Genomic DNA, 18,170 nt, shown 5'->3' on the forward strand with positions numbered 1-18,170 from the left:
CCAATTCTCCCCTCTCTTCCCTCCCCCTCTCTCCCTCCCTCCCTCTATATGTCTTTCCTCACCCAGACATGTCAGTACTTTGAAGTTGACTCTGCACACTGCAGCAGCATACTGTTTCTAGGGAGAGGTTAGGGAATGGAGTGAGGGATTGGGATCTTTAGTGTCTCTGACAACATTCACCCCACATTTAGTGGTGCTGATCTAGCCCTGAGCCACAAGAGACTCTACAACATTCTGAAAGACAAATTTATAAATTACTGAGATCGTACAGATTATGTTCAATCACCACCGTCAGGTCCAGCAGAGATAATTGTAACATACAGAGCAGTGAAATCTCGGACAAGCAAGCACACACAGGCAGCAAAGTATTGGCACTTACACCAGCCTGCTGCCTTGCTGTGTGATTTATGCTGAGTTTCTCTCAGCATTTCAGACAGGATTCCATCACTTTCATTCTGCGTCTCCTGGTTTTTGACCTCCCTTCCACTGGGCCCTAACCTGCCCTCTCCCCTTCCGCTCCTCCCCTCCCCACTTCCCTATCCGCCCTGTACACAGACATCCCACCCTGCAAAAACCCATTTCAGGGAGGTAGCACCATCAATTTGCGGGAGACTTCCGGGAGAGGTGGGATGTCTGCAATAGAGTAGCTCCTTAGCAGCTAGCCAGCTAGTTTAAATAACGTTAGCTATGCTAATGACGGAATGACACCTGTTAAACTCACCTCAACATGTCTTTTACAGTCTTAACCCACCATGGGCAATAGAAAAGTCACTGTTGCAAACAGTGCAGTGAGCAAAACTGTCATTATTTTGACCCCTATTAGGCAGGGGTACACTTTAGGGTAGTCTGGGGTGACCTACGTTTTATATTTTCTTTTTTTGGAATACTCTGCCACACTGACTTTTTTTGGAACTCTCTCGCTCTCTCTCTCTCTCTCTCTCGCGCGCGCTCTCTCGCTCTTGCGCTCTCTCTCGTGGTCAATCTCACTCTCACTCGCACTCTCTCTCTCGTGCTTACTTTCTTGCTCTCATTCTCTCTTGCGCTTGCTTTCCTCACTCTTGCGCTCTCTCTCTCACTCTCTCTCACGCGTTCTCTCACGCTCGCTCTCAAAAAAATCAATTTCCGGGACATTGTATATAATTTGTGGGCATCAGGGAGCCACTATTAATTTGCGGGAGACTCCCGGAACTTCCGGGAGAGGTGGGATGTCTGAGCACACCTCTCACTGTCTTTCTCTCACCCCTCTCCCTCCCACCCTCCCCTTCTTTCTCCCCCTCTCCTCTCTCCCTCTCTCTCTCTCCCCCTCTCACCCTCTCCTCTCTCCCCCTCTCCCCCTCTCCTCTCTCCCCCTCTCCTCTCTCCCCCTCTCCCCCTCTCCTCTCTCCCCCTCTCCTCTCTCCTCCTCTCCCCCTCTCCTCTCCCCCTCTCCTCTCTCCCCTCTCCTCTCTCCCCGTCCCCCTCCTCTCCCCCTCTCCATTTTCTCCCCTCGCTCCTCTTCTTCTGTCCCCCTGCCCATCTCCCCATCTCTCCCCTTCTCTCTCCCCCTCCCCCACGTGCTTTCACTCTGTCCCTCCTCTCCTCTCTCTCTCCTTCCCTATCTCCCCCCTCCCTCGCTTCTGTCTACTTTTAGACACCATTATAGAAACCATAGAAACTACAGCACAGAAACAGGCCTTTTGGCCCTTCTTGGCTGTGCCGAACCATTTTCTGTCTAGTCCCACTGACCTGCACACGGACCATATCCCTCCATACACCTCCCATCCATGTATCTGTCCAATTTATTCTTAAATTTTAAAAAAGAACCCGCATTTACCACCTCGTCTGGCAGCTCATTCCATACTCCCACTACTCTCTGTGTGAAGAAGCCCCCCCTAATGTTCCCTTTAAACTTTTCCCCCCTTACCCTTAACCCATGTCCTCTGGTTTTTTTCTCCCCTTGCCTCAGTGGAAGTTTTAGACTCTATTTCTGCTTCCGTCTATCCACAGAACTAAAGTCCCTCTATAGGGTTTTGCAAATAAAATGACACGAGGTGTTTTTTAAGACCATAAGGTATAGGAGCAGAATTAGCCATTTGGTCCGCCATCTGATCATACCGGATCCAATTTTCCTCTCAATCCCAATCTCCTGCCTTCTCTCGATATCCCTTCATGCCCTGACCAATCAAGAATCTATCAGCCTCTGCCTTAAATATACATAAAGACTTGGCCTCCACAGCTGCCTGTGGCAACGAATTCCACAAATTCACCACTTTCTGGCTAAAGAAATTCCTCCTCATCTCCATTCCAAAAGGACGCCCCTCTATTCTGAGGCTGTGTCATCTGGTCTTAGACTTTCCCACCAGAGGAAACGTTCTCTCGACATCCACTCTATCAAAGCCTTTTACCATTCGATAAGTCTCAATGAGTTCACGCCTCATTCTTCTAAATTCTAGTGAATACAGGCCCAGAACCATCAAACGCTCTTCATTGAATCCTGGAATAATTTTTGTACACCTCCTTTGAACCATCTCCAGTGTCAGCACATCCTTTCTAAAATAAGGAGCTCAAAACTGCTCACAATACTCTAAGTGAGGCCTCCCCAGTGCTTTATAAAATCTCAACATTACATCCTTGCTTTTATTTTCAGGTTCTTTATGTTTAAGAAAAAAAAACATACAACTCATTTATTGAACTCCAAAAAAACTGAACATAAAGTGGGCCGAAAACTCTATGTAATGACGCCATCACATCAGACCAGCCTCTTAGAGTGAATCCCCAACTCAATGTGAATGGTTGTGAATTATGTACATTTCCACCGGTTACATTACCCTATACCTCACTCAATCATCTTAAAATTATGCCCCATGGTCTTAGCCATTTCTGCCCTGGGCAAGGGTGGCAGGCTGGAGATGGGTTTCTACCAAAGGAGGTGCAAGGCAGTCCTTCCCTTTACTAGGCTGCAGATCACCCTTGGGCAAGGTGTAGCTCTTGCTTAGTCCCCCGAAATGTGTCACGTGAGGCCAAGGGAGCAGGTGGTGGATGGTCGTAGGAGAAGCTGGTGCGTATCATGAGACATGGTTATGTGACCGCTGGCGCCAGGCAGACAACCTCTGAAGAGTATTGATAATTGCTGGGGTCATCCATCTTAATAGACAATAGACAATAGGTGCGGGAGTAGGCCATTCAGCCCTTCAAGCCAGCACCACCATTGACTGTGATCATGGCAGATCATCCACAATCAGTACCCTTTTCCTGCCTTCTCCCCATATCCCTTCATTCCGCTATCTTTAAGAGCTCTATCTAACTCTTTCTTGAAGGAATCCAGAGAATTGGCCTCCACTGCCTTCAGAGGAGAAGACACTGTAAAGACACTGCCCAGAAGAAGACAATGGCAAACCATTTCCATAGAAAAATTTGCCAAGAACAAACAAAATCAAGACCATGATCATCCACGTCATACAACACAGCACATAGTGATGGTGATGATGCCCTGTGTAAAGGTTTCTGGCTTTCAACACTTTATTCTGAACCACCACCTGCCTTGTCAGTGTAGGTGGAGGGAGAGTTACCTTGCTGTAGCACGAATGCTGTCCACTGCACTCGGCCTCCACTACACAGAAGATCAGAGTTGGGCTGTTACACTGCACTTTATAAAAGACTGGTCTGCCTGTACTGATGTGCAGTTCTGGTCTCCATCTTAGAAGAAGGGTGTGTTGTGTTGGGGGGAGTCCAGAGGAGATTCACCACAATGTTGCTCAGATTGGGGGACTTTAGTTATGGGGGGAGATTGGAGAGGCTGGGCTTGCTTTCCCTGGAGTGAAGGAGGTTGAGAGGAGACCGGAGAGAGCTATTTAAAATTATAATAGACATAGATAGAAAAGAGAGTCAGACTCTTTATCCAGGATGAAAATAAAGATTAGGAGATTAGCTTTACTTATCAATGTACATCTTTCAGCGTCAAATCAAATCGGTGAGGATTGTGCTGGGCTACCCGCAAGGGTTTCTATGCTTCCGGTGCCAACATAGCATTGCCTGTACCAGAGTCATGGAGAAGTACAGCACAGAAATAGGCCCTTCAGCCCATCTAGTCTGTGATGAGACTATTTAAACTGCCTACTCCCATCACCTTGCACTGGGACCATGGCCCCCATACGCCATAGGTTAAAGATGAGGGGGGAAGTTTAAAGGAGATGTGTAAGGCAAAAGTATTACACAGAGAGTGTGAGGTACTTGGAACACACTACTGGGGGCAGTAATGGATGTGAGAGAACAGAGGACAGTACAACACAGGAACAATGTTCTGTTGAACCAATTAAATTAGAAATCAAATGGCCAACTAAACTAATCTCCTTTGCCTACTGAATATCCATATCTTTCCATTTCCCTCACATTCCTGAGCCTATCTAAGCATCTCTTAAAAGTCCCGCAAACAACAGGAATTCTCCCGTCTTTAACCCTCCTCTTCTTCATGGACACCCCGCTCTGGTCTTCTGCCTGCTCTGGATCTCTTTATCGCAAACTGCCGACGGGACATCAACCGTCTCGACTTCACCGCACCTTGTCCCCATTCCAACCTCACTCCTTCAGAACGCTCTGCTCTCCACTCCCTCCGCACTAATCCTAACCTTATTATTAAACCCGCCGATAAGGGGGGTGCTGTTGTAGTCTGGCGTACTGACCTCTACCTTGCTTCGGCCTGAAACGTCGACTGTACCTCTTCCTAGAGATGCTGCCTGGCCTGCTGCGTTCACCAGCAACTTTGATGTGTGTTGCTTAAAAGTCCCAAATGTTTCTGCCTCTACCACCACCCCAGGCAGCGCATCCCCGGCACCCACCACTCTCTGTGTAAAAAAAGATCGCCCCCTCAAACCTCCTTTGAAATTACCCCCTCTCACCTTAAATACACACCCTCTAATATTAGAGCTTTCAACCCTGGGAAAAAGATCCTGTCTACTCTATCTGTGCCTCTCGCAATCTTACAAACCTCTATCAGATCTCCCCTCAGCCTCCGACGCTCCAGAGAAAACAACCCAAGTTTGTGCAGCCTCTCGTTATAGCTCATGCCCTCTAATCCAGGCAGCATCCTGATAAACCTCCTCTGCACCCTCTCCAAAGCCTAAAACTGAACGCAATACCCCAGAACCGGCATATTTAGAGCTTCATAAAGCTGAAACAGAACTTGCTGACTTTTGAACTCAGTGCCTCGATTAATAAAGGCAAACATGCCATTCAGTATCCTTCTAAACTACCCCATCAGTCTGTGCAGCAGACAGCAATAGCAACACTGGAGAGGTATTTTGGCAGCCATACGGGCAGGTAGGGTTTGGACAGATATAGACCATGTGCAGGCAAAATGGGATTGGTCTAGGTTAGCATTAGCTAGACTAATCCTGATGCACCAAACGGCCTGTTTCTCTGCTGCATAGGTTCTTGATGAGTAATGGCATCAAGGGCTGTGGGGAGAAGGCAGGGAATGGGGTTGAGAGGGTCGGTAAATCAGATGGCAGAGCAGACTCGATGGGCCGAATGACCTACTGCTGTTCCTATGTCTTATAGTCTTCTGGTCAAGGCATTAGCTTGAGCTACACAGCAGTCTTATATTTGCTCCGTATCTAACCCCATCCTTCTGTTTAACACCCCCTCCCTTCCTGTGTGTTTACTCAAATTCCCCTTAAATCAGTCTATAAATTCCACCAAATGCCAGATTCACTTGCTTCACCGCCCACTGTCGAGGGACTAGGGAAGCAGACGTGACTCGGTGAGCACTGCTGTAAGATCAGTCCCAGTGAGGCAGCGTTAGATTAATGCTTTATTCAAATCAAGCCTGCACGCCTTGCAGTAATTACATTGCAGGGGCTGTGTAATAAGATTTCTGATGGTGTAGACATGTCAGCAGAGCTGGGTGGTGAATGTGGCCTGTGTTTTAATCAGGGATCCATTTCCCATCTACACTGGAGCCCCACGCACAACTCGCACTGTAACCTCATCTTGCTTCAGAGCTAGTGGGAGGCGGCAGCAGGCAGGGTTAACCCTGTAGATGCCAACCAGAATCGTACAGGAAGGCGACTGCGTAGATAAGGAGCGAGGAGAAGGGTGCGAGGGCAGGTCGTATTTCTCTGGAATGGCCTGCTTCCCTCTGTACAGCTCAGTGGCTCTGGAACAGGACAGGTGCCTAGACTGTGACCTTCACATGGCCAAGACATGTGTGAGGTTGTATCTATGACCAGGGGAGATCGCAGGTCTTACAATGTAGTTTCAATTTCATACTTTAAACAGGGTGGGGTCTGGAAAACTTTAAAATTTAGTTGTTCTGGGAACATACATGGACACCATGTTACACAGCTGCTGTACTTAATGAAGTGGCCACTGACTGTATGTTCATAGTCTTCTGCTGCTGTAGCCCATCCACCTTCAAGACTCAACGTGTTGTGCATTCAGAGATGTTCATCTGCACACCACTGTTGTGATTCCTGGTTATCTGAGTTACTGTCACCTTCCTGTCAGCTTGAACCAGTCTGGCCATTCTCCTCTGGCCCTCATTAACAAGGCGTTTTCACCACTCACTGGATGTTTTTTGTTTTCCGCACCATTCTCTGTAAGCTCAACATAACGTAAAGGTTTTTACTCCTCATATATGTGAAGGATGTAAGAAATAAAGTCAATTCAGTTCATTTCAATTCTGGAGACTGTTGTGTGTGAAAATCCCACATCAGCAGTTTCTGAGATACTCAAATCCGTCTGGTACAACAATCAGTCCACGGTCGAAGTCACTTAGATCTCATTTCTTCCCCATTCTGATGTTTGATCTGAACAACAACTAAACCTCTTGACCATGTCTGCATGTTTTTATGCATCGCGTTGCTGCCACATGATTGGCAGATTAGATATATGATTAACACGCAAGCATACAGGTGTACCTAATAAAATGGCCACTGGGTGTATACGAATGTTTTTTTTTCAGGCCAGTGAGGTTGAAATCTCAGTGCAAACAGACTTTGTGTGTTACACTGCTGTTGAAGTCATTTGGAAGATGTTACACTGCCTATAAAACACCAGAGAAAAATGAAATCCTGCTCCAAAATGAGGAGGCAAGTTTTCTGATCAGAACTATAATGAGAGGATCTACACAGTGGCCACTTTATTAGGTACACCTGTAAAGTTCAAAGTAGATTTATTATCAACGTGCATATACATCACCATATTTGTAAATAGATTCACTTTCTTGCAGGCATACTCAGTCCAATAACCATAATGGAATCAATGAAAGACCGCAATCATCTTGTTAATGTAAATATCTAATCAGTCAATCATGTGGCCGCAACTCAGTGCATAAAAGCATGCAGACATGGTCAAGAGATTCAGTTGTTGTTCAGAACAAACATCAGAATGGGGGAAGAAATGTGATCCAAGTGACTTTGACCATGGAATGATTGTTGGTGCCAGACGGGGTGGTTTGAGTATGTCAAAAACTGCTGATCTCCTGGGATTTTCATACACAACAGTCTCGAGTGTTGATAGAGAATAGAGCGAAAAATCAAAAAACATCCAGTGAGCAGCAGTTCTGTGAGTGAAACCATTTTGTCAGAGAAGAATGGCCAGACTGTTTCAAGCAGACAGGAAGGCGACAGTAACTCAGATAACCACACATCACAACGGTGATGTGCAGAAGAGCATCTCTAAGATGTCAAACCTTGAAATGGATGGGCTACAGCAGCAGAAGACCATGAACAATCACCCAGTGGCTACAAGAGAAACCTAATAAAGTGGCCACTGTGTGCAGGTTTCGTACCAGTGGTGAGAGATTGGGAAGGGACATTAGGGGCAGCTTCTTCACCTAAGGTGGTGCATATTTGGAATAAGCTGCCGGGAATAGTGATTGAGGCAGGCACATCAAATCAGAGAAGTGATTAGATATGAAGAGATTTACAGGGCAGTTGGGACCTAGCTCACTGGGCAACACAGTTGGCATGGACGAGTTCGGCCAAGTGGCCTGTTTCTACATTGTATGATAGTAAAAACTGAGGAACGTGGGTAAAAATAATCTGCTCCACATTGATCTGAACTTAAATCATTTTTGTTTCTGGCATTGTGTAACCAAACTTACTGCCCCACAAATATTCTTCATCCACTCCTTGAGAATTGCTCACTGTTTACTCTCACATCTTCTTTATTCCTAAGCACATTCTAACTCTAAACCTCTCTCTCTCTCTTTCTCTCTCTTTTCTCTCATCTTTCCCACCTTAACTGTAACAAATCCTTTTGGGTCTTGGACCCCTGACCCCTGACCCCTGTTGTCCCTGGTGACTAGGGTTGCCAACTTTCTCCCTCCCAAATAAGGGACAAAAGTAGCAGTCAAATACAGTACACTTGTGTTTACCCCAAGAAAGACTACCATGACCATGAAGCGTTGGGCAGGCACCTGTGTGTGCATAAGTGACGTGGGTATGCGTGTATGTGCTGATTTGTTTCTACAAATCATTTTTGGCTTAATCTTCCTGATTCTGATACACTGTACATACATTATTTCTACATTATATAGGCTGTGTATTTATATTATTGCTGCTTTTACTATATGTTAATGTTATTTTAGGTTCTATGCGTTACTAGACAATGGGGTGACCCGTTGGGTCACCCTTTGAGAGAAGGGTAGTGCAGTCTGATGTGACCAGAATGAACATTAAATTTTCCTGAATGCTATTGGTATCGCTTTGCTTTGGAAACTGAAGTAGAAAACCTCAGTTTATTAAAGCAGAATGACGCGTAGCAAAGCAAATATAGCTCCTCCTTCTTTAACAAAGAACACTTTTGATGGCATCATTTCTGGTTTATCTGCCACCCTTGAGCCTCTTGTTATCTTTCTGGAGATGTGCAGTCCTTTCATCCCCTGTCTCTTAATCTCTTCTGCTGTTTGTTGTTTGTCTCTGATCCTGGAGACGTGCATGCCTCTCCTCCTCTGTCTCTTCTTCTCTCGTCTTTTTTTGTCCTGACTCTTTGATGCAGCCCTGGCCTCATCCGATTCTTGTTCTCTCCCTCTCCTTGCCGCTTCTCGACAATGTTTGGTGTCTTCTCTTGACCATAATGTCCCCCTTCCCTTTCCACGCGGCACAATTAGGCTGACCATTTTTTTTTACCCTAATGCTGGATAGAAGATACGAAGCAGTAACACCAAAGGATGCTGATTATTCTTGATGATGTGGTTGCCGCTCTCCTAAATGGACGTGATATAGTCACCGTTGTCCTTTGACTGCAGCAAAGGGTTTTATGGGTGTTTCAAAGTACATCATTACAGTAAGATTTAATTATCTTCTTATTGGTGGGTGGCAGTTAGATCTGTCCCAATCCTGCACATGCTGATGGTGATTAGCAGAATAGAGCTGCCCTGCCCTTTTGCTCCAGTAGGTGTCGCTGCTGAGGCTGGCTGTGCACATGCGTCGGGCTGTCGCGTCCTGATTTCCATGATGGCCGATTGGCTCTCGGGTTAAAAGGGAGCCTGTTGATCTTTGCGAATGAGCAATTTTATATGAATATATAACCCTGAACTTTGCCTGCAATCTGTAAGTTAGTGCATTTTGATTTGATTTAGCCAAAAAAAGTGCCACTGTAATGCACCGTTTGCGCTAATTGGAGGTCACAAACAGACAAACAGACAGACAGAGCATGAGAGTTTTAGTAGTATATGGATTGGTATGATTTGATAGGTTATTTTTTGGGTCTGGGAATGCTAAAAAATTTTCCCCATATAAATTAATGGTAATTGCTTCTTCGCTTTATGCCATTTCGGCTTACGAACGGTTTCATAGGAACACTCTACCTTAGCGGGGGGAATACAGGACAAGGGCGGTCCAAACCAATTTAGCCCAGTATACAGGATGTACCGGCTAATACGGGACAGTTGGCAACCCTACTGGTGACTCAGCTTCCCCCAGCATGACTTGATTCAGAGATTCATTCAAACTCAAAAGGAACAGTGGTGTAGCTGGTCGGTCTGCTGCCTCACGGCTTCAGAGACTTTGATTGGATCCTGACCACTGGCATGGTCTGTGTGGAGTTTGCATATTCTCCCTGTGACTGTGTAGACACCGCCCCCCCCCCCCCAACTCCACCACCACCAAGTGCTCCATTTTCTCCTACAGTTCTGTGCAAAAGTCTTAGGCACATGTTTAAAAAATTGTTTAAAGATGTTTTTAAAAATAATGAAATGAAAAGTTGCAAAATACCAAAAAAATTACTGTAAAGAGCAGTAAACAGTAAAAAACTAAATCAAATCAATATTTGATGTGAACTACCCTTTTCCTTTAAAACTGCATCAATTCCCTTCAGTACACTGTCGTGCAGCTCTATAAGAAAATCGGTTGGTAGGTTCTTGATTGGTCAGGGCATGAAGGATCTGGGAGAAGGCAGCAGAATGGGGTTGATACATCAGACATGATGAAATGACAGAGCAGAGTCAATGGGCCGAATGGCCTAATTCTGCTCCTGTCTCTAATGGTCTTACAGTCTCATCTGAGAATTTCTTGTGCATGTATATGACTGTACAGCTTGCTGTAATTTACTTTCTAATACCTTGCAGCCACAGAGATTTGAAACCAGAAAACCTTCTCCTGGATGAAAAGAACAACATCCGAATTGCGGATTTTGGAATGGCTTCCCTCCAGGTTGGTGATAGCCTCCTGGAGACCAGTTGTGGGTAAGAGGGCAGTCTGTAAATACTTGGGGGTCAGAGCTGGTGTCCTGGGGTCAAATCGTTCAGCAATCAGCCAGTGAACAGCCATGCCTTTACTGCATTGCTGCTGGTGGGAGCTTGCTGTGCCCCGGTTGTGCTGTGCGCTGCAGCAGGGATTACACTGGGAGCATCTCAGACGACGTTGGGGTCTGAATTGGCCGCTCACCCCTCTTTGTGTGTCCATAATGCTATAAACCATAGGAGCAGGTTAGGCCATTTGGCCCATTGAGTCTGTTCCGCAATTCGATCATAACTAATTTATTATCCTTCTCAACCCGGTTCTCCTGCCTTCTCCCCGTGACCTTTGACTCACTTACTAACCAGGAACCTGTTAACCCCTGCTTTAAGTATACCCGATGACTCGTCCTCCAAAGCTGTCTGTGGCAATGGATTCCACACATTCACCACCCTCTGGTTAAAGAAATACCTCCTCATCTCTGTTCCAAAGGGACAACCTTGTATTCTGAGGCTGTTCCCTCTGGTCCTAGACTTCCCCACTATAGGAAACATCCTCTCCACTTATACTCTATCTAGGCCTTTCAATATTCAGTAGGTTTCAATGAGATCCCCCTCATTCTTCTAAACTCTGGCAATTTCTGGCCCAGAACCATCAAATGGTACCCCCTTCTTTCCTGGGATCGTTCTGGTGAACCTCCTCTGGATCCTCTTCAATGCCAGTATATCCTTTCATAGATAAGGGGCCCAAAACTGCTCACTATACTCCAAATGTGGCCTGACTATTGCCATGTAAAATCTCAGCAGAGCTGGTCTTGCAAGGGGTGGGAACATCCTTCCTGTTTTCTCCAACTTTCCCAATATCTCTGGGATCTTCCTGAGTTCACTTTCCATGAACCCTTTCATTACCAGACCCATCTCAACCCAGGTGTATGGCCGAACTGTTGCATGGTCCATTCAGAAATCTGAAAGCGGAGAGGAAGAAATCTGAGCTTTAGAGTAATCCAACATGGAAACAGGCCTCTCGGCCCACCTAATCCATGCTGAACAAGGTGCCTATCTCAGGTAGTTCCACTTCCATTTTCTCTTACTCTCTAAACCTTTCCTATCCGGAGTCCATGGAATGTGTTGAATCATGAGGCACATTGAATGTCACACCAGTTCCCAGTTGTTTTCACTGTTTATATTACGAATGAAGATTTTCTTTTGGAGAGGAAACACACAGAAAGATGCCAAACGCACAGTGATCAACGATTCAGTGCTGGGAGATGTATCAGTTCCTGGGCGAACTGTCCAACTGCCTAGGAGGCTTCACATCCACTGGGGAGTGATGACGGGTTTGGGATCAACTTGCTGCTCCTGGATGACGTGGCGTGCTGCCAGACTGAGGTCCATGATCGGAGTGGTGGGGGCGGGGGGGAGGTGGTGCTGCCAGACTGAGGTCCATGATCGGAGTGGTGGGGGCGGGGGGGGAGGTGGTGGTGATCAGCAGTGGGTTTGAACCACAGCCAGAAGGTGAGAGAGGAGTGGAGCCTTTCCCCTTGTTTGCAAGGACAGATTGCCAGGGTCAAAAGCAGCGGCTGGCTGATGGGGAACGTGGCTGGATGTCAGGAACTTCCTGTGTGCGTGGGCGAGAGGTCACTGGTGTACTCCACTTTCCGAATGGGAAGGGATCAAACTGAATATCTTGTTATCAGGTTGTCTTGCATTTAACAACCCTATACTCTGCTCTCTCTGTAGGTCTCCGCATTACGCCTGTCCAGAGGTCATCAGGGTAAGCTCTATTCTGTCTCTGGGCTTCTTTTGTTGCATATTGATTCTGTAAGACATTAGAGAAGAATTAAACCATTTGGCCGATTGAATCTTCTCCGCCATTCCATCATGGCTGATTTACTTTCTGTCTCCCCATAACCCTTTACCAATCAAGAACCTATCAAACTCTGCCTTGAATGTACCCAACGACTTGCCCTTCCCAGCTGTCTGTGGCAATGAATCCCTGGCTGAAGGAATTCCTTCTCATCTCAGTTTTAAAGGGGTGCTGTTTTATTCTGAGGCTGTGCCCTCTAGTCCTAGACTCTGTGACTAGTGGAAGCATCCTCTCTACGTCTGCTCTATCCAGGCCTTTCAGTACCCAGTAGATCCCTCCTCATCCATCAGAACTCATCTTGTACAGGCCCAGAGACACTAAATGCTCATCACATGTTAGGCCCTTCATTCCTGGGATCCTCTGGAACCTCCCAGGGCAGGCACATCCTTCCTTAGGTAGCTGGCCCAAAACCCGCTCACAGGATTCCATAGGTGGTCTGACCAATACCTTATAAAGCCATTTCCAAAACTCAGTACCATCAAATGTATTTCCTATCTGTACCTGTCTAGGGCCAATCAGATCCTCACACTGGTGGAAGTGGGTGCAGCACCTTTTCTCCAGACTCTAGACTGAAAGGACTATGGCTATAATTCTTCAAGTTCAAGTTCAAGTTTAATTGTTGGTCACCCATACATGAATATGGCCAAACAAAACAGTGTTCTCTGGGGCCAAGGTCAAAAACACAGTGCCACCAGCACATAGAGCAGAAAAATGTACAGTCACAAACAAAAATATAGCCCAAGCATGGCCTGTAGATTGATGGCACATGGGATGTTGTCCCGGTCCGGTTTCTCTTCCACTGAGTGAAAACTGGAGGGCAGCACCTACGGTGGGACCAGCCTCCAGCCCAGCTCTCTCCCACATCGCCTCTGCCATTCCTCTCCTAAGCAGCTACGTGTAAAAATCGAGGCAACGCAGCTCCCCTGCCATCAGTCTCACCAATGAGCTGGCGAACCAGACTAGCAGCATTCTTGTTCCGATTGGTGCTTTAGCCTGTTCAGTCCACGACCGGTTCTTCCACAACTGCCCAGCTGGCAGTGCTTGGTAGGCAAATCTAGAGGCTGGCTAGGCCTCAGTTGGAAAAAGGGTGGGAAGGCCACTGCAACAGAATCCCTCAGTTACTGTAAAGAAATCCACCCAGGCTGACTGTATGTATGTGGCCTTGCTCTCCCACTTCATGTGGTAGAGGGCTGAAAAAATATCAGCAAATGCTTGCAGGACTTGGCTAGTCAGCAACTCAAGCCAGCTTCACCATTCAGAAAATTCAAGGCCAATCTTGTACCTCATCCACTTTCCCATCTGTTGTTCTCAGCATTTAAGAATATTATTTCAGCCCTTATATAGTCAACAACAAAGCCCTGGAGGGAAAGGGGATTCATGATCCTCTGGGAAAATATTCTCTCCATCTCAGTCCAAAATGTCTGGCCTGTTACGCTAAGACAATCAGTATGATTACTGAGTAGTTCCAGAAATCCCCAGCCCCCTCAGCATCCTGTCAGTGCCTTTGAATCATAAGCTTATAAAGATTAGCTTTATTTGTCACATACACATCAGAACATTGAAACGGACAGTTAAATGTGTCATTGGCATCAATGGCCGACAGTCTGAGGGTTGTGCTGAGGAGGGGATGGCCTGTGAGTGTTGCCTTGACTCTGGCACCAACATGGCATGCCCACAACTTACTATCCTGTGCACTTTCTGGAATGTGGGAGAATACCGGAGCGGAGCACCCGGATGAAACCACACAAACATGGGGAGAGTGTCCATACTTCTGAGAAACAACAACAAGATTGGTGCCACTCTAAAGTGTAACACTAGCCGCTACGCTAACATACCGCCCTCATCACGGAGTCATGGCCTCTTGTTCTAGTCAGCAGCGGCCAAACCTCTCTTCAAGGAACAGGCTGATACAAGTGGAGGAAGAAGAGAAAGGAATTGACTGCCAAGGGGTCTCTGGTGAGTGGGCACCACTGACCTCTCTGTTTTCCGATGACAGGGAGAGAAGTACGACGGGCGGCGGGCAGACGTGTGGAGCTGTGGTGTCATCCTCTTTGCACTTCTGGTGGTAAGCAGCAGGATCCTGGGGTGCTACCTTAGACAGCCCTGGGCCGAGCAGCCCATTGTCTCCAGGGACGCCCCAGTGCACCGGCAATGCACTGGCACTTGCCAAACCCCTGCCCGTCCTGACAAACAGAGGGCAACACACACTAAATGCTGGAGGAAGTCAGCAAGTCAGGCAGCGTCTGTGGAGGAAAATAAACAGCCGATGTTTCAGGCTGAGACCTTTCATCATGACCGGGCGGGGAGGGATGGGGGAGGAGAGAGTGAGGGGAGGGAATGTCCCAGGGTGGTGGAGGGACGTAACATTGGATGGGGGAGGGGAGTATCACAGTATGGGTTGGGGAGTTTGGGGGAGGGGAGTGTTGGGGAGGGGAGTATCACTGTATGGGGTGGGGAGTTTGGGGGAGGAGAGTATCACTGTATGGGGTGGGGAGTCTCACTGTAAGGGTTGGGGAGTTTGGGGGAGGGGAGTATCACAGTATGGGGGTGGGGAGTGTGGGGGAGGGGAGTATCACTATGGGGTGGGGAGTGTGGGGGAGGGGAGTGTTGGAGAGGAGAGTATCACTGTATGGGGTGGGGAGTTTGGGGGAGGGGAGTATCACTGTATGGGGTGGGGAGTCTCACTGTAAGGGTTGGGGAGTTTGGGGGAGGGAAGTATCACAGTATGGGGGTGGGGAGTGTGGGGGAGGAGAGTATCACTATGGGGTGGGGAGTGTGGGGGAGGGGAGTGTTGGAGAGGAGAGTATCACTGTATGGGGGTGGGGAGTTTGGGGGAGGGGAGTGTTGGAGAGGAGAGTATCACAGTATGGGGGAGGGGAGTCTCACTGTATGGGGTGGGGAGTGTGGGGGAGGGGAGTCTCGCTGTAAGGGTTGGGGAGTTTGGGGGAGGGGAGTCTCACTAGAGGGGTGGGGAGTGTGGGGGAGGGTTGCGAGGGTGGAATGACTGGTGTCCTGTCCCTCCGTAGGGTGCGCTGCCCTTCGACGACGACAATCTTCGGCAGCTGCTGGAGAAGGTGAAGCGAGGGGTCTTCCACATGCCTCACTTCATTCCCCCCGATTGCCAGGGCCTGCTGCGGGGCATGATCGAGGTGGATGCAGAGAAACGCCTGTCGGTCAGTCTCCCTGCCTCAGACCGTCTCTACCCCTGTTACAGATAGGTCTCTCATCGCTGAGCTAGGAGGCACAACATCAGTGTTAGCCTTGGGGATGGGAATCAAAGTTACCCCTTGGGGAAGGGAATCAGTGTTATTCCATGGGAAGGGAAATCAGCATTACCCTACAGGGTGGGAAATCGGAGTTAGGCCATGAGGGGAGGGGAGGCCATGTGGGTGGGATTCAGCATTATTCTGTGGGGAAGGGAGTCAGTATTACCCCATGAAGGCAGGCCGCAAGGCCATTAATGTTAATCCAGGGAGGATCATTACTTTTCTCCCAAGAAAATTATCAGAATTACTCCAGTGGGGAAAGGTCAATGTTACACTATTGGTGAAGATTATAGGTGTTACCCTACTGGAGAAGATTATTACCGTTACTCCACTGGTGAAGATTATCAGTGTTACCCTACTGGGGAAGATTATTACTGTTACCCCACTGGTGAAGATTATCAGTGTTACCCTACTGGGGAAGATTATTACTGTTACCCCACTGGGGAAGATTATTACTGTTACCCCTTTGGTGAAGAATATCAGTATATCCCATTGGGGAAGATCATTAGTTTAACTTCATTGGGGAAGAATATCAGTGTAACCACATTGGGGAAGATTATTAGTTTAACCTCATTGGAGAAGGCTGTTGGCTTACCCCACCAGTTTATGAAATGTGAGTTACCTGGCAGGGAAGTGTTTACTGCTTTTGGAGATCTCCCTCCTGACGCTGCCACAATCCAAGATTTCTCTACAATGGAAAGCTTCTAATCTCAATTCTCTTGTTAAACTCCTTTCCTTTCTCTCTCTCCCGTGACTCATCGCTGCCCACAGCTGGAACAGATTCAGAAGCACTCCTGGTATCAGTAAGTATCCACCATGCAGCTCGAGACCTAGAGGCAGGTCTCAGATCTGACTGCCCTGTGATTCAGGGTGATTCCTTCCCCTCTTCCCTTCACCCCAGTACAGAGGGAGGGGCTGGTTTCTCAGCCCAAGACTCCGCAAGCCAAACCATGAAGGTGTCTGAGCTGTGTTGCTGATTGTTAACTCCCAGAGACCCTGAGGACCCGATCCTGGGGGACCACACACTAGCAACTGATCCATTTTCTTTGCTGCATTTATCTCCGCACTCTGGCGTTCCCCAAGCAGGGGCCAGGAAGGGGTAGTCTCCGTCTGTACATGGGGAAAGGAAATCCTTCCTCTGTTGAGGAAGACAATCTGCTGGAGGAACCCAGTAGGTCAACAGATATCCGTGGAAGTAAATGGACAGTCGGTATTTACATAAGACCATAAAACATAGGTCAGAATCCCTTCAAATCTGCTCCACAGATGGATAAATCATTGCTGATCTATTATCCTTCTCAACTCCATTCTGCTGCCTTGTCCCCGTATCCTTTGACACCCTTTCTAATCAAAAATCTATCAACCTCTGCTTTATGTACACTCAGTGACTTGGCCTCCACAACCGTCTGTGTCAATGAATTCTGCAGATTCACCACGCACTGGCTGAGGACATTCCTCCTCAGCGCTGTCTGCCCTCTGGTATTAGACCCTCCCACCGTAAGAAACACTCTCCATGTCCACTCTATCTGGGCCTTTCAATATTCCCCCTTATTTTCTAAACTCCAGCAAGTACAGGCCCAGAGCCATCAAACTCTCCTTATAAGTTAACTCTTTCATTACCAGGAACATTTTCGTGAACCTGCTCTGGACCCTCTCCAGTGCCAGCACATCCCTTCTGAGATAAAAGGCCGAAAAATGCTCAGGATACTCTAAGTGCATATTCAGGTCAAGATCCTTCATAGAGTTCAGGTGAAGGGTTTCAGTATGAATTGTCGTTTGTTCATTCCCCCTCACAGATGTTGCCTGTCCTGCTGAGTTCCTCCAGCAGACCGTTTGCTTCAGAATACAGCATCTGTCTCTTGTGTCTGCCTTCCTTTATTGACTGAGTGGTAGAGAGAGGGAGGTCTGTGATTCGGGAGGGGCCGTGTTGCTGGTGCTTATCCGGACTTTTCTGGACCCCTATCTGGATGGACCTTTGCCCTTGGGAAAGGGTCATTGGGATGTGGAGATGGTAAATACTTCACACACAATAAGAAGTAAACCACTCACAGCTATATTCCCCTGGGTGGGGTTTAGATCAACTGGTACCACATCTGCATTCTGGACTAGTGCTCTGCGACCCTGCCCCAGGACTGACTTCCCCTTCCCCTTCCCTCTCTCCCTTCCCTTCTCTCGCTTCCCTTCTCTTCCTTCCCCTCTCCCTTCCCCTCTCCTTCTTCCCTTCTCCTCTACCCTTCTCCCCTTCTCCTCCCTCTTCCCTCCTCCCTCTTTCCTCTTCCTTTTCCCTTCTCCCCTTCCCTCTCTCCCTTCTCCTCCTTCCCTCTCTCCCTTCCCTTCTCTCCCTTCCCCTCTCCCTTCCCCTCTCCCTTCCCCTTTCCCT

At 47.7% G+C, this 18,170-nt stretch overlaps 1 protein-coding gene across 3 annotated transcripts in view; it reads left to right on the forward strand.

Moving 5' to 3' along the window:
- LOC134353873 (serine/threonine-protein kinase BRSK2-like) overlaps window positions 1-18,170 on the forward strand; it is a 288,528-nt gene that overhangs the window by 226,538 nt on the left and 43,820 nt on the right. For all 3 annotated transcript variants that reach the window (XM_063062367.1, XM_063062369.1, XM_063062368.1), the window contains 5 exons: window positions 10,550-10,666; window positions 12,398-12,431; window positions 14,521-14,589; window positions 15,551-15,697; window positions 16,562-16,593. In XM_063062367.1, the coding sequence (XP_062918437.1) occupies window positions 10,550-10,666; window positions 12,398-12,431; window positions 14,521-14,589; window positions 15,551-15,697; window positions 16,562-16,593 (399 nt within the window). The remainder of the gene's footprint in view (window positions 1-10,549; window positions 10,667-12,397; window positions 12,432-14,520; window positions 14,590-15,550; window positions 15,698-16,561; window positions 16,594-18,170) is intronic.

The sequence above is a fragment of the Mobula hypostoma genome, chromosome 11 (genome assembly GCF_963921235.1).
Source record: "Mobula hypostoma chromosome 11, sMobHyp1.1, whole genome shotgun sequence".
Classification (NCBI taxonomy): domain Eukaryota; kingdom Metazoa; phylum Chordata; class Chondrichthyes; order Myliobatiformes; family Myliobatidae; genus Mobula; species Mobula hypostoma.